The 22,851-nt window shown below is 34.0% G+C and overlaps 1 protein-coding gene across 1 annotated transcript in view; it reads right to left on the reverse strand.

Moving 5' to 3' along the window:
- Positions 1–13,106, reverse strand: part of LOC149772425 (homeobox protein ceh-2-like) — a 47,115-nt gene extending 34,009 nt beyond the window's left edge. The window contains exon 1 of the mRNA XM_089947862.1: positions 12,981–13,106. Within this exon, the coding sequence (XP_089803988.1) occupies positions 12,981–13,011 (31 nt within the window). The 5' untranslated portion in view covers positions 13,012–13,106. The remainder of the gene's footprint in view (positions 1–12,980) is intronic.
- Positions 13,107–22,851: the final 9,745 nt, after the last annotated feature.

A 22,851-nucleotide genomic window follows, 5' to 3' on the forward strand; every position in this document is an offset into this window, starting at 1 on the left:
CATCTATAAAGGAAATTGTGAATAATGAAAATAGATTTCATAGGAATTATAGTCTGAGATCATATTTGATGATAAATTTAGGCCAACGATTCGGAACGAAATTAAATCAATCAAAAGACTGAGATTCTCTAGGTCAATGAGAATACAATTATATTGTCAAAGATCTAGAATTGATGGGAGATAGAGAATTTTGTTACACCAATCACTATGCTTCGAGGGGCTCGCTTGCAAATCAAAGGTAATACGGGAAAAATGAAAATATTTGTTATGAAGTAGATTGTGTCATATTATTATCGAAAATGAATTTCGTTCCATTACTGCTTGTCTGCTATATAGAGAATTACAAAGAAAATATTTACCTACCTTTGCATATAAAAATCCCAATTTGGGAATTTTATACAAAATGAAACTAGCAAACTTCTGATGACTAATTTAGCAATGTTTACTATACAAGCCTTAAATATTAGAGACGCAGTTTTTTCATCAACTGCTGCTACATAAACTCTAGATCGGTATCATGACGTTTGTTATTTGCTCCATTCAGACTTTAGGGTTCTCATTAACGTATTTTGTGATTACTGTTTAATATATAATTGTATTTCACCCAATCAGGAAAAATATAATAATGATTAGTTGTATGTATAACATTTCCAATATATACGATTCTTATATAAATTTAATTTACAGTGTGTGCTTGACATTTGTCCGTGATTGAGTGTAAAGTTCTGGCCTACCTGACTTTTGTAATCTTTTAAAAAGACGTTTACTTCGTTCTGAGTTCAATGCATAACCTTATTTACTAACGTAGAATGACAAAGAGGCGAACGTTTTCACAATATGATGGAATTTTCCATTTAAAACGACCCACGCAATCAACATTTTTATTCTGTCTTATGTCAAGTGAAATTAGGATGAGGTAAACAATTATTCATTCCTATTTTAAGTTTAGTCTGTGGAATGATCTACTGCTTTTGTTCAAATATAGTTTGAGAGGAATCATTTAGTTAAATTGCTTGTTAGAATTACAAAGTGCTCATTTACTTTTTGGACGAAAACATTGTAAGTTCATTCAAGGACATTCTGGATTATATCATTGTGATGCTTGAAGACTATTGATACATCAGCACATTCAATATTGGAATTCATAAGGAACATTCTAAACGTTTGTTTGGACTTCTGTTGGATTATGAGGATTTAATTCACAATACTGTAAGTTCCTCTTAAATGTAAATATTAAGAGGTGGGGTGTAGTACATTAACATTGTGCTACGTGCGTATAAAAGCCTTGATAACGCACATCAAGAAGTAATACATATTAATTAGTGATACATTTGTATCAGAACATTAATGAAAATATGTACTGTGGAGAGTGCTTCGTGTAATTAGCTTCATGAAAATGCGTTATACAGGTTCTAAAATCAAAATATAAAGAGCCAAGTTGTTTCTGTAGTTTGAACAACCGAGGGAAGAAGCTAACCGAACTGAACTCAAAACTCATCACGTGATGACGCACTTGTAACTTAGAGAAATAAATTATTTGTTAATAATATTAAACTTGTTGATTTCGCTTCTTTCTCTTACTAAGTTTAAGACCATAGAGTTGTGTCACCATGACTTTCTGTTACACACTTATCTAGAATGGATATATATATAATAGGTCAGTGGCCCGTATTGTAAATAAATACTTTAGTTATTATTGTTATTATTATTATTATTATTATTATTATTATTATTATTATTATTATTATTAATATTATAATTACCATCATATCTCTGTACTCCAGAGAGAACAATGTGATCAATGATGCCCTCAACGCCATCGAAAATCTTCCTCTCATGGCCGAACTGGACGAGAAACCTACTGTAGCGAACTAAAGAAGGCCTTAGAGAAACTGTCCTTAGGTAAAGCCGCACGGAAGGATGGCATCCCAGTAGAAGTCATCAAGTGCGGCTGTAGCGTGCTGCTCACACACCTGCACGACCTTCTCTGCCAGTGCTGGGATGACGGTGCAATGCCTCAGGACATGAGAGACGCCAGCATCGTAACCCTGTACAAGAACAAGGTCGACAGAAGAGACTGCAACAACTACAGGGGCATAGCCGTTCTCAGCATCGTAGGTAAAGTTTTCGCACGCGTCATCTTAAATAGACTACAGACGGCAGCTGACAGAGTCTATCCAGAGTAGCAGTGCGGGTTCCGCGCAGAGAGGTCCACAATCGACATCTTCTCCGTCAGGCAACTGCAGGAGAAATGCAGAGAACAACACAGATTCCTCTTCCTCGCCTTTATAGACCTCACCAAGTCGTTTGATCTGGTCAGCAGAGACGGACTCACAATCCTGGCGAAAATTGGATGCCCTCCAAAGCTGCTAAGCATGATCTAGTCCTTCCATGATGACATGAAAGGCACAGTGCAGTACGATGGCTTAACATCCGACCCGTTTGACTTCCACAGTGGAGTGAAACAGGGCTGCGTCCTTGCACCCATGCTTTTCGGCATCTTCTTCGCAGTCCTGCTCAAGCACGCCTTTGGGACGTCCACAGAATGGATCTACCTGACCCCAAGCATCATCATCAACAACTACGAATTTGGGGTGGTCAGTCAGTTCATGTACCTCGGCTCTACCATCACCAACAGCCTCTCTCTCGATGCTGAGCTCAACAAGCGGGTCGGAAAGGCATCAACAACTCTCTCCAGGTTGTCGCAGAGAGTGTGGAACAACATCATGTTGACCCTGAACACTAAGATCTCCGTGTACCGTGCCTGCGTGCTAAACACTCTCCTGTTCGCCAGTGAAACCTGGACTCTGTACGTCTCACAAGAGAAAAGACTGAGCGCCTTTCACATGCGATGCCTCCAACGCATACTCGTGATCACCTGGAGCGATCGAGTAACAAACAACGAGGTGCTTGAACGTGCCAAGATTCCCAGCATGGTCACACTCCTCGGCCAACGTCGCATCAGATGGCTGGGCCATGTACGTTGGATGGATGACGGACGGATCCCCAAAGACATTCTTTATTCCAAACATCTCCGCTTCAAGGATGTCTGCAAGCGCGACATGAAAGACCTTGATATCAATGTCAACATCTGTGAAGAAGTCGCTCTAGACAGGTCAAGCTGGCGACATGCTCTGATCACTGGTCTGAAAGCCGGCGAGGACAAGCTACGCATGCTAGCTGATGAAAAACGATCGTAGAGGAAGAAAAGCAGCTGCAATCAACACCAGACGCAACCTTCAAGTACAGCAAGTGCAGCGAGGACTGCCACTCCCGTGTTGGACTACATAGCCACAGCAGACGATGTACAACCACCAACCTGGACATCTCTCATGGGCGCACTTCCATAGTCTCTCGAGACTAACGGATGCCATCATCATCATCATCATCATCATCATCATCATCATCATCATCATCATCATTATCATCATCATCGTCATCATCGTCATTATTATTATTATTATTATTATTATTATTAGTAGTAGTAGTAGTAGTAGTAGTAGTAGTAGAATAGTACTGGTAGTAGTAACAATATAACTAATATCATGATTATGCTAATGATGATGACAGCATTAGGTTAGTGTTAGCTCTGGTGTCAGCATAATGTGACAATGTGGGACAGGATGCTACATGTCTGCGGCATGATGCCTCAGTGCTAGACATCACTATAAACTGCCACACTGCAGACATCATAGTGATATGATTGAAAAATTATTAAAGCTGCATTAATAAATTAATAATTCAGATCACCCCCCATATACAACACACACATACACACACACACACACACACACACACACATATATATATATATATATATATATATATATATATATATATATATATATATATATATATATATATATATATATATATATATATATATATATATATATATATATATATATATATATATATATATATATATGCACACACACACACACACACACACAGACACACTCATTATTTTAATCATTATAACTAGTGGTGTTGTTATTAGTATCATTACTTATGACATTAATGTTAATTTCATGCAATTATTATGTCTTACAAATAAATATATAAACAATAAGCTACTTAATTGATTGTTGCATTAAAAACAAACATATAATAACTGGCTGATAATTTGACATAAAATAAATGCAGCAGTTATAAATCAATAAATGTCTGAACAAATGAGTGAATTTAGTCACACTATTCTGAATCGGACAATTTTAAGCATTATACATATTTTAATGTTGCATAGGTCTACCATTAACGTTCCAATTAGGAATGAATTTGACATTTCACCAAAGCATATTTTAGTTAATTAAACAGACAGAAGAATTTGAAATTATTGCAGGCGCAGCATTAGTAATAAGAATGATTATGTAAACGGCCTTGTCAGTGTTGAAATCGTACATGTTTATGTGTGATAGTAGCGAATCGCAAAGTAATTTTATATTTTTGTATTTCAGTATTGATTCGTGCATTAATTGTATGCATGCTTAGGAGAATATAATTGGAAATTAAATTCACTGTAGGTAAAATCAATGGACGCGAATCTTTAAGGAAGGTTACAATAGTTATTTAAATGGCCAGTTGATGGATATCCTAATTATTGATTGTGGACTACCTCTCTCGCCTAGCTGGCCGCTTCATCCCCAAAAAAATCATTGTAGTCAATTGCAACATATTAAAAAATAAAGCGTTGTTGTGGTGACTGCCATAATTTGATTGTCCTCAATTTATTTCTAATAACTGCGCTAGACGACGGGATTATTGGGCATCGTGCGTTAAATTAAAGTAATTTTAAACGTATCATTTACAGCTGATTCTTTGTCAATGCCAATAAATCACAACTATTCGTACAATATAAACCCCAGACCTGTGATTATCAAAGAAACAGACAAATTGTGAGGAAAAAACCCAACAATTTTCCTGTCAATCCGAGTTAACTGGAAAGATAAGGAGACTGAACCATAAAAAAGAACTTAAAATGTCGTTAAAACAGGGGTCAATAATTAGTAATTTTCAGCTGTAGTACGGTTTAACAATAGGCAGGTATGTTCATCTCTTAAAAAGTGACCTTACAATGATTCAGCTTCCTTTATCATTCTGTATGTCAAATAACAGTGATGCTTCTTTAAGTAATGCACACGATACTTCATAGTGTCACCATTAGACTAAGAATGGTCCTATATAGATAATCTGCTAGAAAATGCATGATCTAATTATCAATTCTGGTGTTATCTGAATCAATGCTTTATGTGTTCTTGTCAGTATAGTAACCGTGGACACCTAATGAATGCGGGAAGAGAATGGTTGAATGTTGTCACAACATACAGTACTTAGAATCGGCATCGTCCAATATCTGAGTTCAGAGTTTTCTATGATGTTATTGCAAGAGGCATCATCCTAAAATGGAATTTTATTCGAGTTCCTACAGACCAAAACAAATAAACCATCAGTGACGACTGTCAGATACAGTAGATTATCAAATATACAAAGACAAGTAGATGGTAGTACCTGAATGGTCCAAATATGTATATGTCTCATTAGCTCTCAGGTAGGTTGTGTTCTCAGTTCACCTCGTATGTTTCTTTGCATGTTTGTTTTTAAATAGCTAATATTTGTTTGTAGCAAATCACTGTACAACAATTCATTCTAGCTGTTGTTGACTACTTTTCTTTTAAAAAAAACAAGCTAAACAAAAAGTGTTGTTTTAAGAATAATTTCTCCCTTCAACTGGCCAAGTTTGATATCAGGACAGTGCAACTCGTTGCAAATTGTGGAAGAACACCAAGATACTAAGGGAGTTTGTTTCATACGTTTCATTAGACAGACTGTTCTTTTCGCTGCGTCTGCCACGCTAACTTGGCTTGAAGATGGATTTATTGAGCGTGGTGCACAAATCAAAATAACTGAAGTGTCATTGCAATAGCGGATTTCAACAGTCATTGAAAAGTATAATTAGCCCTTTCTGAAATTAGAGCATTCATAGACAAAAAACTTCAATTCCACCCATGCATTTATGTATTCTGGTGTTTTAGCTATCGAAAGCAGAACCATCGAGTTAGAGTTTAAATTTTATTTCCATGTATTATTTTCTTCTGGCAAACGTGACATGATAGTTTGGAATGTATACTAAGTCGTACCTGACCTCAACCAATATCAGTGTTATGGGTCGTTTTTTGTTACTTTTCTTTGTTTAAAATCAAATTACGAATGAAAGGTTTACTCACCTCACTTAATATGTTAGCGTCATTTATATTGTCAATATTCTGTCATCATGGATAATTTTTGGACATTCATTTGAGTCCTTATCAATAGTATAAAAAATAATAAATGTGACCTATATGATTGAAGCAGGTTAGAATTTAGTATCTGAACGGGCACGATACCTGTTCACATTTTCAGGTGAAACATAATACAAAAATACATTTACAATCAAAATTATCGAAATATACTTAATTATTTACTCTTCATGTTCAATTTTGTTGTCAATGATAAAAACGGTGTTAGTAAATATTATCTTTCAGTGTGTCATTTTATATTTTGTTTCAGGGTGTTAATTTACATCTTGTTTCATTGTATTATTCAAGGTGCAAGGTGGTAATAATAACTGCTATTATCCAGGCACATGGGGCTGTCTAAAACAACAAAGAAACAAATAACAACAAATATTATAAATAAATAAATAAACATGCTAGACCATTTAGAATTTAAAAGAAAAATGAGAGGTTAGAATAATGTTTTGATCTTCGTTTCAGTGTAAGATTCACTATGTTCCCATCTTAATAGTTCTTATCACGGAATTTGAATCTGATTAAAATCAGTCGATACAAAACACCTGAACAACATATATTAAATGCAACAGTTCATCGTTATTCAACTTATTACTATTAATCTGCATTTGTCGTATACGACTATTTATTTCTTTTTATCACAGTCTCTCTTCATGTCTTTTTTGGTACAGTATCGTAAATTTTATTTCGTACTAAATAGTTTCGTACACCATTCCTATAAATATCCCGAATGTCCAATAATCTTGAGTAAAATGGTAACCGGAAACAGGCGACATTTTCTAAAAATGTGGAATAAGGCAACTTTGAGTACATTAGTATATGCAAAGAGAACCCCGTAAAAATACAGTAGCATTTACAATAGGCAAAACTAAAGAACAGTTGAATCAACATGCAAAACTGAAATATTCTGGTATCAACAATAGGCTAAGGCATGATATTTCCGTACTTATTTCTTCGTTAAACTTTGAAGCGATTAATCTTATTTTGTTTTCAAAATTTTAATTTTCTGTTTTTTTTTTCTTTTTCTTTTTAAACAGCTCTATTGTAACACTCTTTTAGCTTTAATAATTTGAATTGAGCATTTGAATGAAGGTGAAAGAAATAACTCATTATTTGAAACAACCACTTCAATACAACGAGAGTGGGCACAAAATAAGAAGAAAACGCAAGGAATATATGATGGGCATTTATTAGATTAATTGTCTTAGAACAAACATAATTGTAAACTTCATTAGTATATTTCTTCGAACTAACGTCATCATACCGTTTGTTATGATGACGTTTGTTACCGTCATCATACCGTTTGTTATCGTCATCATACCGTTTGTTACCATATTTCTTAGGATTAACATCATCAAACAGTTTTTTTAATTCTTAGTCACACATGAATGATTTCCTTCCGTCGTAGGATAAATATCATCAAACACTTTGTTAGTTTTTTTCTTCGTCACATATGAATGATTTCCTTCTGTCATTAAACTTGAGCATTTAAGCGAAAATTTTATTGGAAGCATATATTTCAGAACTGAACTCAAGGTACCTTTTTCACCTACACGAGGGTTGTCTGCAACATGGAGACTGAAATTCATGTATTATCTAACAGAAGACTATTTTTCGTATATAAAAATGTGCAATTGATTTCCAGAGATGATCTAGTTTTGGTTTTCCAAGCATTTTAAAATGTACAGTCACTTTTGCGATACGGTCAATGTTCACCGTTAAATGTTATAACAAATGCAATTGGCATGTGTTCGTAATTCTATGCGTTCTGAGCCGGTAAAAGGCTTGAAACTGAACTGGATTAATGCGATATGGTGTTATGTGATGTAATTTGGATTTTTAACGTAGCTTTAACAATTTTTCAGTCATATCGCTACGATGTCTGCAGTGTGGCAGTTTATAGTGATGTCTAGCACTGGGGCATCATGCCGCAGACATGTAGCATGATGTCCCACCCAGTCACATTATCCTGACACCGGGCCGACCAGTCCTAACACTAACCTCTTAATGCTGAGCGCCAAGCGAGGCAAATGCGATATGGAGTCTTATCAAGACATTTCTAAAAACGAGTCAAGTCCGAAGGAAAGCCATACTCAAAGCCTCCTTTCGTAGACAGGAAACTAAAGCAGCATGTGTTATTTTCAACATGTATTTCAAAATACGTGAAAAATGCATGTTTTAAATTCTTGCATAACACGCCTTTAATTTGCTTAGAAACTGATAGAGTGCCCACATACGAAAAAAATAACTTTAACATTTTTAGTGTCTGTTTGTGATAATGACAGTATAGCCTAGATCAGGCAGTACTTTCCATACGAAAACACACAAGTACAGAAAAGAATAGAATGTTCCAACACTGAATGGTACTAACAATAAGGCAGAGGAAAATTGCTGTCGACGAAACGGAAGCAGCACATGCTAAACCACAATTACATCGTATGTGTAGGTAAATCAACATTAATGTCATACTAGTACATTGTTTATATCTTAAATACAACGGCTTTAAGGCATATTGTATCGAACTATCTGGCGCAGTAAACTTCCAAGTGACCAAATTTTCAGGCTCAGCTGTTGATCTTTGGATGTTTGTTACTATGTTTGACATGTACACGAGCGAAGAACCAGTTCTGAACCAAAAGCCTCATATTTCTTTCCATAAAATCATTTTTCTTTGTTCCTTCAAAGCCATTGTGAGTGCGTCTTGTACAATATAAACAACATAAGTGGGTGGATGGGAGTGCATGAGTGGGGGAATGCGGGTGCGTCCTGTACAGTACAAACTATATGAGTGGGTTGGTGAGTGTAAAATTATGTACAAAAATAAACAGCATAAAGTGGGTGGGTTGGAGTGCGTCCTGTACAACATTAAAAAGTTCTAAATAAAGTTTTGTAGTCAGCGTAAATACTACGTTGCACGCTGAAAGAACTGAATAAATGTAAGCAAACAGACGTCGATCACGTTTTTGGCTTAGAGTACCGGTGGTCAAAATACTGCCCGAGGGTCGGCCGGATACCAGGTCTTATCTGTTAATTGACATCAATAGGGTGTGACGTTAAAAAGTCACCTTCCGGCCTGTGACCTGGAGTATGTTGCCTATACCTGGCTTAGAGTCTTAATCAGATTTCGAACATAGACATATTTTCCAAAATTAAAACGGTTAAGAAGAAGAAAGCTAAATATGTTTCCACAGGTGTTAAACACAGAAAATATTCTCCATACTAAAATTTCTCTTCAGATCTATTCTCACAGCTGTAAAACAGAAAGAGTGGATCGAACCAGCAAACGTAAGCGTTTCAATGATGAACGCCAAACTCAAAGTCACTTAACAAGAAGTATCTGACTTTGCAAGTAACACAGTGCAACTCTGAAGATGACAGTCAAGGGACGAAACACTTGGATTTACCCTCGTCTAATGATGGCCAAAAGAATAGTCCATTAGACAGTATAATTGATATTGAACATTCTGGCAAGCACCAGAATTAATTCTGTGTTTCGGGTAAACGCGTTTTCTTCGTTTCATTTCCGCCTGTATTTCTGGGCCACCCTTGTTTAATATTTTCAACCGCATTTCTGAGCACTCTTTGCTTACATTTTATTAATACTGTTGTTCTTAACAACTCCTGGTTGCCAGTTTCACTAGCGTATTTCTGTACTATCAATGGGTCAACTTTCTGCAACAATTTATTTATACTTCTTTCTCAGCAATTTGTTTTTTTTTCTTCTCCAATTTATCAAGAACGTTTGAGGAATGAAAAACCCCACTGGATTACTTTTTAACACACGTGTTATACAAGGCTACTTTCGCGCCAAACTTTCATGTGTCTCACTTATAAAATATCAAAAAAGTAATAAAACATGTAACACTTAATAAAAACACAATAAAACAAAAATATTTCAAAACACTCTAAAACACATAAAACCACGTTAACAATGACAACAATAATATGTTATAAAACATACATATTGCAAAATATACAAATAACCAAAACATCCATATAAACATATTTTAAAAGCACATTGCTAAAAGACTCACATCAAAAACACCTTCTGATAAACACATTTTAGAAATGTTTCTTTGAAGTTGAGGTTGTTCTTGTTAACAATGGACTGTGTGGCTTTGATAAACACTCGTTCTGTTATGAAATGACCGGAAGGGATTGAAATGAAGATGATCCAGCGTGGAATATCTTCGGTGCTAGAAGATAACCCTTCGTTTTCTTCATCTTTCAATTTGTAATACTTGATAATATGAATATGTTTACTTGAAAAATATTTTTAAATAAACTCTTGGCAAGAAAATAAATATGGCATATAATTTATGTTGTCCATAAAACGTCATGTAGAAGGTTGTGATGAATTTTAATACGTCCCCACCCCTGCGTCTATCCCCTTACTCTCACATTTCCCCCAAGCCACTCCCACCCTTTACTTGGTACAGGACGCATACGTTTAAAGGAATGCCACAAAAGATTTTAAGGAAATATCCGAGGCTTTCGATGAAGAAATAGTTCATAGCCTGTTGACTTATTTAACTCTACTCAAATCTCTACAAATATGGTAACAAATATCTCTAAGTTATCAGCTGAGATTCTGTTGACTTTGCCTATCCGAACGACTGATAATGTGACGCAGTAAGCTTTATAGGCGGCATATTTGAGAGATTCGCCGTGTACACGCAGACCGTCGACATCGATTCACCTGTTACTAGGTGTAATTGTTGTTTGACATGTGTTGTACTCGTTTACCCGTTCGCTTGTCCGAACCAATGTGCATTAGTGAACTTGCAATACATTTAGACCACATAGGTTCCTGTCGTCGTCGGCCATGTCATGTCAATGTCATTGGTTGCCAATTATATCTTACCTTCTCTGAAATTCACCAGAACCACATTCAACTAGAGTTTTTTTTATATAAAAAAAATCGTTTAGCAGCATTAAAGTCACTATCACCGACTTTTTGATTTTTTAGATGAAGGTTATGGTACGTGTAGGTCTATGTGTACTCTAATATCCTCATGAGTGGGAGGTGATCGTTTATCAAGTCTCTCTGTATGTTTAAAGTAAAGGTGCAGATAATTACTGATTTTTGTTCTAGATGCTTAAATGTTCAATTAAATCGTTACATTAAAATTTGACCGTATCATGTACTGTCCTGAAGTCTTATCTCTGGTGTAGCTAGTCGGAGCGTGATACTCTGTTGGTCTGAAGTCTTATCTCTGGTGTAGCTAGTCGGAGCGTGAGACTCTGTTGGTCTGAAATCTTATCTCTGGTGTAGCTAGTCGGAGCGTGATACTCTCTGTTGGTCTGAAGTCTTATCTCTGGTGTAGCCAGTCGGAGCGTGATACTCTCTGTTGGTCTGAAGTCTTATCTCTGGTGTAGCCAGTCGGAGCGTGATACTCTGTTGGTCTGAAGTCTTATCTCCGGTGTTGTTAGCGGATAGTACGAAATTCTGCTGCAGTGCGCGTCATGAGATACTCACTATTAAAGTAATGTATTGCCCATGAGACCGTCTGTTTTTTTCATTAAGTTTGCCAGTACATGAGTTTACAATGCAGCCTAAACACAGAAATTAAAGGGGAAAAGTAACAATGAATTCTTCTTTTTACGAACGTTTTCTGTTTGTTTTTTTTTATTCATAAGATAATGATCATGTGAACCGCTCCGGTGGCCTAGTGGTTAGAGCGTCCGCCTCGGATGCGGAAGGTTCGTGGGTTCGATCCCTGGTCTAGTCATACCAAACACTTACTAAAATGGTACTAACAGCTGCCTCGCTTGGCGCTAAGCATTAAGAGGCTAGTGTTAGAACTAGTCGGCCTGGTGTCAGGATAATGTGACTGGGTAGGATATAATGTTACGTGTCTGCGGCATGATGCCCCAGTGCTAGACATCAATATAAACTGCCACACTGCAGACATCGTAGCGATATGACTGCAAAATTGTTAAAGCTACGTTAAAAATCCCATATCACACACACACACACACACACACACACACACACAGATTATTTGAATCAATGTGTTGTATTTCGTCTAATGAACGGAAAAGTCTATGTACTGTGTTTGTTTGTTCTTTCACCATTCAGATATTTATTTTATAATCACATAAAGGCAAATGACTACCACACGATCGAAAGTCACAGAAACCACCAACAATTACAGACTTTGATTTCGGACGCTACAAGAATTTATCAGCATCAGAAAAAGTGATTCACCTCAGCTGTGTCATAAAATTTCAGCACAAGGTAACAACTGTTATGCAGTATCACTCATTACCGATCGAGATTTTAAATAATGGAAAAAACATTTTAAAAATCTTGCTAACGTACGAGTCTTACAGGCTTTCTTAATTTAAATTCAAAATGAGATAAGCCAATTAAATGCGTGTTTTTCAAGAGGCAATTTGCGACCCTCGTAAATGAAATTAGTTACTATTTTATTATAAATTTATAACCAGAATAGTACTAACAGCTTAGTCTCAAATGATAATATATTACCATCATTTTGTTAAAAGCAATAACAGAAAAAATAGTTTGAAAAAAAATCATTGGAATAACAATTCAATGTAACTTTCTCTTACGGGATTCATTTGACTGTACACGGAGATTGTTGTAGATATTTTGCATATAAACAAAAAAATACTTCTTAGTTTAGTTTGATTTTGCATAGTTTATATCCATATATTTTAAAAACTTACCTTTTGTAGCATTATCTTGTTTCGACACCATGTAGAAGATTCATCCTTGTAGTTAAAGTCGGACATGTTTGACTTCGAAAGCCAATGCCAAATAATCCAATCGTGTTAAGCTGTAGAACATTTCAGTTGCTTTCAATAGCGTGAGACTCTAAGATAAGATCTGTGGTGAGAATATCACATCATTTAAACTGACGACGACCCAGTATCAGTATGTAAAATACATTTTTATGCCATGCTTCAATAAAAAATCATTTCAAATAAGCATAATACCTAACTTTTCGTAAAACAAAATCAATAAAAATAAATGAAAACTCTTACGAGTAATCATACTGACATTGTTAAACAAACAAGCTGACAAAATGAGAATCGATTCAACAACAAGGGGTGAGTTGAAGACAAATTAGATCAATTACCATAATACGTACAAGTTTTACCATTATGATCTAGTGAGTTGAATTCCGAATTTACATCACAGTTAAACTTTGTTGTGAGGTTAATTGAAATCAGAAGGCGTTAATAGAAAACATTTAACTAATGGTTTCAATTATATTTAAAACAGTATTTTAATTGTTTCCTTGTTTGGTTCCAATATGTCACCATATCTGACATTTAAAAAATCAAAATAAATTAGATAAGTTTTAGTTTTCTAACCGTCAACTGATTTAAAAATAAAATGTTTGGTACATAACATTTTATTTATGACAAGCCCGTATCCATTTAAGTGACATGAGTTTTCTATTTCAGCACAGAATCACTGGAAGGACTGATTACAAAATATATTCACTACCTACAATAAAACATTTGGAAAAAGTTAAACGTAATATATTGCTTCCGCTTCCTGTCTAGTAGGATGGGCATCTGCTTATAAATAATGGACATATGTTTGTAAGCATTCGTATTTTTATATTGATGAACAGTTTCCACATTCATATTGTCTATTTGAGTTGGTTGTTTCTGCATGAATCCAGCACGACTTCGACTTCATATTAAACCTTTATTCAACTCTTTCAGGAATTGTTTCTCAACACTCTTCATCCATTTAATACGTCGTGCAATTACTGATACTTGGCCCAAAGACCGTGCCTTGTACTACCATAACGACCAAATTGTGGTTGCTAGTAATAAAACTTGGTCATTGGCTTACGTTCCTTTTCGTTCTTTGACTATTACCTCTTTGCACCCTTAAAACAGGCACGTATTTACGCATACACATTTAAAACGAGAACATAAAATTTTGAATGGTCGAAAAGTACAAGTTTCAACAAATCGAAAGAGCATGTTTTAAATAAGCATTTGGGTCAATAATTCTAAAATATAGCCATAGAATCTGTTAAGAGTTTATATCTTTCTTGGTGTAATAGCAACACACTCTTTATCACGTGTTTTTTGAATCAAAGCGTGTACAACTATCTCCTTAGTTTTCGTTGCTACTGATGTTTTCATTGATTGACCTTTTTGATGCTGTTGGTTCTGGTATCTCCAACACAAATCAGTGCCTACTCAGTGATGTCTTTAATTAACTGGCTCTTCACACGGAAACTAGCTTGTTACAGAACCTTGTCCGCTTCAAATTATTTCTTTCATATTTTGAAACACAAGGATTTTCTTAGACCGACTTCTATTCTTTCCATCTTTATTTTTTGGGGGCTTAAATAGGCCCCGAAAAGCCAATGCAACAAATTTAGCCCAACATACAATTACTGTTCTTCCATCTTCTTTGTTTCTCATAAGCAGCTGAAGCGTAAGTTCTTTTTTCTTTCTTTTTTTGTCATTGTATACACTATTATATTTGACAGTTTCTTGACAATAACTGATTACGAAAAGTTGTTAGTGTCAAAAAACTTTGTTTTATTCTCTAAATGTGCTACCGCAGACAAATCGCAATTTTTTTATTAGCATTAAAAATGGAAAGAAAAGAAACGAAAGGAAAAATAGACACCACCCAATATCCAACAAAATGAAAGTAATATTTACCTTGAGAGTTTGTGTCAAGTCGTGCAGATTCAAATTCCGAAGTATTGAAAATTTAGCAGGAATACCTTTCTTTTCATGCGCGCGTTTGTGCATGTGCACCCAACACTTAACAACCATGGAAGATTCATCAACTGCATATACGTTGATGGAAGATAGTTGTATGAATCACGTAGCTATATTCTCAAATGTATGTAATTGCTCGCTTTGGTCGACACTTTCAATTTATACGTGTTTTGAGATGTATTGCGTTATTCCAAAACGCAGGTATGCAGTAGACGAAGCATGGTGGTGCCCTTATAACAAGCAGGTATGCACTAAACGATGCATAGTATTGTCATTTTGGCAAGCAGGTATGCAGTAGGTTTAACATAGCATTGCCATTTTGGCAAGCAGTTATGCAATAGACGTAGTATATTTCCATTATGACAATCAGATAACAATAGACGAAGCAGTGTGTTGCCAATATTGTAAGCAGGTATACATTAGACAAAGTAGAATGCTGCTATTATGGCAAGCAGGTATGCAACTGAAATACGCCCAAATATTTATTACTCTAACATATATGCATTTTTGTCAAATTTGATACTTGTTACATGCGCTTGTATACGTGTCCATGTATATTGAAGTCTACATGTCCTTTTCCAACAAATTTACAAAACTCATAATCTTTGTTTTGCAATCTGACGTTTCTTTGGGTCCATGAGCTTGTTACCACTTGGGGCGATATCATTTAGCTGACGTAAAAGCTTCCTCTTTCCTCCATGTTCGATCCACTGGGTCACATGTACATAATGCTTTTGCTTAAAAATAAATCGTTAAATTAAATTAAAATGAACTGAAAATTATTTTAAAAAATCTACATCACCCAAAGAAAATGAGCATAATGGTCAATGGAAACATACTGAAAAAGAAAGGCATGGGAATGCGTAAGTATGTTTTCAACTTTTTAAAGCGCAGTTTATCTTTCCGATCATCTACATTTGGCTTACGCACCCATCCACCCAGACATTACTCTATTTTACAAATGTCTGTCTCCAAGAAACGCATTTAATTTGATGTCTACATTTTGAATGAATATACGTATTCATTATTGCAACAGCTGTCTATCATTACGTCCCTCATTACAAATTCCAATTCGACAATCGCACTAAATTATAATTTGTTGGACGAAATGTAAAGCAGGCAACATGTGGCGAATCTTTGTTCCTTCATTATGAAATACATCTGGATTATAAAATAAGTGCAACGGTGCAAGCGACAATGCTATAGTTGACTAATTACGCAGAAAGTTACATATAATGAATGAACTATTTTCGTGCTATAGGTAGGTGTCAGGTTGGTAATAGGATCAATACACAGATTCTACAGTGATTCATGATTAGCCTATTTTAACAGACATATTTTTGCTTCTGTTTCTGGGTCGTTGTGTTCAGCAGGTTCATAAAGGTATGTATCTATGAATTTATACACTAACTATAAGTAAATATTTTTCTACCATTGTTTACGTCCCCCTTTTCCTTCTTTTTCGTCTCATATTAAATGACAAGTGTTTTTCTTTTAGTAACATCTAGAACGTCAGACAATCTACTGTATCTTCTACGTTTAGAAATGTATTTGATAATACTTTAGACCCAAAAATGTATTTGAAGACACGATAGACACTAAAGATAGAGACGTATTTGCTGACGCTTTAGAAAAAAAATATAGAGATATATTTGAAAATATTTCAGACACAAAATATAGAGATGTATTTTATAGCACTTTAGACATAAAATATAGAAACATAGTTGAAAACACTTTAGACACAAAATTATAGAGCTGTCTTTCAGGAAATTTTAGACAAGAAATATAAAGATGTATTTGATAACACTTTAGATACAAAATATTGAAATGTGTTTGATGACGCTGTAGACAGAAAATATAAAGATGTGTTTGATAACACTTAAGACACAAACTATTGAGATGTATTTGGGGACACTTTAGACACAAAATATAGAGATGACCTTGATAACACTTTAGACACAAAATATAGAGATGTATTTGATGACACTTTAGACACAAAATGTAGAGATATATTTTGGACACTTTAGACATGACATTTAGAGATGTAGTTGAATTTTTATAGACACAAAATATTGATATGTATTTTAAGACATTTTAGACACAAAATATAGAGATGTATTTGAGGACTCTTTAGAAATGAAATTAAGAGATGTAGTTGAAAACACTTTAGACCCAATATATAGAGATGCATTTGAGGACACTTTAGACAATTAATATAGAGATGCAGTTGAGGAAATTTTAGACATAAAATATAGAGATGTATTTAGAAATACTTTAGACACAAAATATTGACATGTATTATATGTATTTGATAACACTTTAAAACACAAAACATAGATATATTTTTGATGATACTTTAGGCATAAATTATAGAGATGCATTTGAGGACACTTTAGACAAAAAATATAGATATCTATTTGATGACACTTTAGACACAAAACAGAGATGTATTCTGTGACGCCTTAGACAGAGACTATAAATATGTATTTGATAACAGTTTAGACACAAAACATAGATATATATTTGATGACACTTTAGACACAAAATATATAGATATAGTTGATATCACTTTAGACACAAACCAAAGAGATGTATTTAAGGACACTTTAGATACAAAAAATAGAGATGTATTTGATAACAATTTAGACACAAAATATAGAGATGTATTTGATGACGCTGTAGACACAATATATAGAGATGTATTAGATGACATATTAGACACAAAATATAAAAATGTATTTGATGAACTTTAGACACAAACTATAGAGATGTATTTGAGGACACTGTAGACACAAAATATAGAGATGTATTTTATGCTACTTTAGACACAAGCTATAGAGATGTATTTAATGACACTTTAGACACAAATTATAGATATCTATTTGATAACACTTTAGACACAAACATTTTTCGATTTATATATTTCAAGAATTTAGAATTGGCAGTTGCACAAGAAGAATCATTGTTTTCATGTCATCACATTTAGTCAGTTACAGATATACAATATCAGTGGACCGTTCCTAGCGGTTAGAGCGTTAGCCTCATATGCTGGCGGTCGTGGGTTCGATCCCCGTGCGATTCATACCAAAGACTTACAAAAATGGTACTAACAGCTGCCTCGCTTGGCGCTCAGCATTAAGAGGTTAATGTTAGGACTGGTCGGCCTGGTGTCAGGATAATGTGACTGGGTGGGACATCATGCTACATGTCTGCGGCATGATGCCCCGGTGCTAGACATCACTATAAACTGCCACACTGCAGACATCGTAGCGATATGACTGGATAATTGTTAAAGCTACGTTAAAAATCCAAATCACATTACATCACACAATATCAGTGTTTTGTGTCATCACATTTAGTCAATGATTCGAAAGCAGTATCTATGTTTTTGTTACTAAATCTAGTACAAACATAGGCAGTTTTAATTCTTTTTAGTTTATAAAATCTAGTTGTTATAAAAGATGTATTAATTTTTTTTATGAAATCAGATCGACTATTTTATAAATTATTAACTTGCAGAAAATGATGTAATGAGTAGGTAGTCTTGATATAATTATACATATGTTCAAATATATTTATAAATGGAACTTAGTGTATTTTGCATCAGTGAAAAGACGGCTATTAATGAGACTGGAATCAAAGATCAAAAAGTGGTGTTTGACTTTTGAATAAAAAATGAATTCTTGCAAAAATGTCTATTGTGTACTTTTTTTATCATATTAAAAATATGAGATATTAAAGGGGTTGTTTTCTTTAGATAAAACGTTTGACTTGACGACTTAATGTAAATGCTGACATTTTTATAATTATTCGACAGAGCAAAATACTGGAAGGAAATTGCTGCATTCTGGTGCAGTCTGAAACATTGCTAATGAATCCACCCATATATTTTAAAATTTAAAAATTTGAAACACGTAGAATGTATTTAATTGAATCGTTGCTCATAATATTTCCTGAATCATTGTTGAAAGCGAAACTCAGGGTTTTGAAATGACGTTTTCTCATGGGACAATTCGTTTCTATAAGATATAATGTTAAAACCAAACTGTCTGCAAAGGATATTGTTTGATACCCATTTCTAAACACGTGCATGTCAACCAAGAACTTATTTGGTTTTGTTTGTGTGGTTTTATCATTTGGAAACATTTACTTACAAATAAGCAATTATAAAGCAATTTACGATAAATGAATATTATCTGATTATCTGAATAACTCCATTATTTATACCCCCATACACAGATCGCACATGTACTCAAAAATTATAATCAGAAGCCCGTATCTTCTTTTCTTCATATAACTTATTAAATTTAATGTTTTATTTCAGGGTATATTTCTAATAGTAATATGTATGTATGTATGTATGTATGTATGTATGTATGTATGTATGTATGTATGTATTGTTATATATATTTGATTTAATTTATAATTGATTTAATTTAATTGTATGTATGTGTGTGTTTGTGTGCGTGCGTGCGTGCGTGCGTGTGTGTATGTATGCATGTATGTATGCATGTATGTGTGTATGTATGTATTGTTATGTATATTTGATTTAATTTATAATTGATTTAATTTAATTGTCTGTTTGTAAGTTTTAAATATATTTTAAATTTCATTACATGTCAAAGTAATGTAATCTTGCTTACTTGATCTGGCATTTTTGCTCAGAATATTCAGTTTGAACTGACTCTTTTCCTAAACACCTAATAATAGAAACACTGTTTCTATTTTTGACTTAGTTCCAGACCTTGATGAAGAAATCACTAAGACAAGTAAACAACTTTCTATTTTTATTTTATTCTTGGAGTAAAATGATTAGTTTTTATCAAGATCATACTGGGAGTACATGATTTGAGATATGTAAACAGCCTCTTTTTCGCAATTCTAGGTTTTCCGAAATTACGCAGTAGTTAGATTTACTAGTTGTGTTTAGGGACATATTTCTCAGTTTTTGCCTTATCTAGGACACTGGAAAGTGTTTCGTTGTGATCAGTTTGGAGTGACATTTTAATTTTCAATTAAATTATTTGGATTCTCAAAGAATAATTTTTTTCTGGAAATATTTGAGTGCTCATACAGAATTATTGGACAAAGACATTTCTTTAAATTTGATTCGGAAATTAAACATCGGAAAATTATTTTCTATGGTTCTGTAAACACATCAACGATCTACTGACTACAGTATACGTCATTGCCTTCCATTTTTTTTTATTTTTTTGTCGGAACTCGAACTTGAATTCACTAGAACATTTCAATACTAGGACATCTAAAATTTAATTTGTGAATTATTCTTAGATTATTTTAGGATTTGATTCTTGAAACCGTAAGTTCTAATTTTTTCATTTTTACAGTGTTTATCCAGGGAAATAAATAAGCCTTTTGTTCTCACTCTTTCTTTTGTTGCTGTTTATTAGAGCCTAAACACGTAACATAAGAGAATGTATGTATGTATGTATGTATGTATCTATGTGTGTGTGTGTGTGTGTGTGCGTGCGTGCGTGCGTGTATGTATGTATGTACATACACACATATATTTATAGGTTACTGCATTTGTATGGGAAAATATGAATGAGTTTTTCGGATGTAAATGCTGCATGACCATGGGAGTGAAGTATATACATCCGACAAAACGAGTTCAAATGCAGTAATCTTTTTATTATATGCTCATTTTCTCATTCTACCTAATGCTTAATTATATTAACACAATACACTTCAAGAAACAAAGTAACTGAATGTATGCCGTATTCCGAACTAAATACACAAGTGCAGATTCATCATTACACAACAACAACATTATTACTGCGCACAGAACTCCGCCCAGATAAATTTGAACTTAGTCGCGCTCTCGACATAACTTTAGAAAGAAAATGGCGTGTCTAGTTAAAATTGAAACTTGGAGTGATATTGTGAATGAATGCGCATTGCAGCAACTTTTCCATTTGATCTGGAATGAATAGATTTTTATTTCTTCTTTCGATTCTACGAATTGATTATGGACTAGATTAATATATGACAATTCCATATGAAACACATCTAATGGAAAAAGCGAGGGAGAAGCGTGTTGATATCTGCAAATGTGTTTTTGCTTCTGCCACTGAATGCTTGAAATCATAATGTGGGAAAAATATGAAGTCTTTCAATTGTAAATATGAAAAAGACGCTATGGAATCTGATTCTTTTTTCATTTTGAGCGCAGTAAGGAGGATGTAATTGCACTTGGAATATATTCGAGATTACAGTACAATTTCGAAATGTGTAATCAAGATTCCGAACCTATGACTTGTTCATGTAACTCGGATTTGCAGAACTAATAAAGTACCTTTTGAGGAAATTCAGGATGTAAAACTGTAAGTATATTTTTTGGCCATTCTTATTACCAGCTAAAGAAGACAGTTTATGCCTTGTCACTTGTATGTTATTTGTAAGGACCCTTTCTGGCATCTACTTTATACCTAGCCGCAATCCGAAACATTGTATAAAAAATGTTAACGCGGAATGAGCCAAAACAGCTGGTATGTGGCAGTCCACAAAACATCTACTTTACTTCATTCAGAAACAAACTTGATCAACCAAAACATAAAGCGACTAAAACGCGAGTGTACATGATTTGTTTACAAATCAGAAGTGCTGGCTTTTGCGTCCATTGTTTGTTTATAATAGAAAATAGTTCCTTTATGCACATGAATGCAATATGTAGGTGTGCAATATCGTACAATACTGAACGATTCTGACAATGTAAAGTTAACGAAGGAAAAATAGAGTATGTGTATATATATATATATATATATATATATATATATATATATATATATATATATATATATATATATATATATATATATATATATATATATATACAGACACACATTGAAATAGCATGGCATTTAAAGTATTTGTAGAAAGCAAATTGATAGACCAATACTATTGGTATATCAAATTGTGATCCGCCCATGGCCCAATAATGCGAATATATAAACATTCTTTCAACTGCAGGCCTATAGATCAATAATGAATTTCTACTTATTCATTAGTCATAAATGACATCTGAAAATAACTATAAAAAGTATTAATAGTCCCTGTTTTCTAAATGAAATTAAAATGGTACACAATTGCATCGGAATCCTTTTTTTCCATTCCCCTCTCCCCTCTCGTGCGTGAGCGACCAAAAAAAGTAATTTTTGGAGTGAGAGAGAAAAACTTATGGGGCTGGAGGAAAACATCTATCTACAATGTTAATAATATTAATGATACATAGTTGCAATTGCCAGTCGACACTAGGCCTACATGTTAAATTTGTCAGTTACGAGCTTACGAGGCATACATACTGTAGCGTATTTAATGCTTTGTTGTTGTTGATTCTTAAACCTATTATAATATTCTAAAACTCGATTATTAATTATTAAATATAAAAATGTCAAAAATGGTCACCCCTATTCCTCTCTCTCTCTCTCTCTCTCTCTCTCTTTGTGGCTTATCGTAGCTAGATAAGTTAGCAGATTAAAACACATTATTCATCACATACTTCTATTACTTCTCGCTCTACATAATGGTCATCATGTTTTTGTACTCTTTTGAAAATCTGAATAATTATCTAAGTAGAGTTTAGTTCTATATGGGCTTTTATAAGATATAAGAAAATTAAAAATAATCAAGAAAAAAGTTATAATTAGTATGTGTTCGAAGTATTGCATGACGAGTGTCTCTATACACGTGTTTTCGTGTATCCCAATACAGCTCATTAAGATGAAAATGTTAATGACGCCAGTGGGGTGACCTGTTGACCCTAAGTACACAAGTTCTACGCATGAGAAAATAGAAACATAAATAATGTGATATT

The sequence above is a fragment of the Sinohyriopsis cumingii genome, unplaced genomic scaffold, assembly GCF_028554795.1.
Source record: "Sinohyriopsis cumingii isolate HCF-2022 unplaced genomic scaffold, ASM2855479v2 utg001510l, whole genome shotgun sequence".
NCBI lineage: Eukaryota > Metazoa > Mollusca > Bivalvia > Unionida > Unionidae > Sinohyriopsis > Sinohyriopsis cumingii.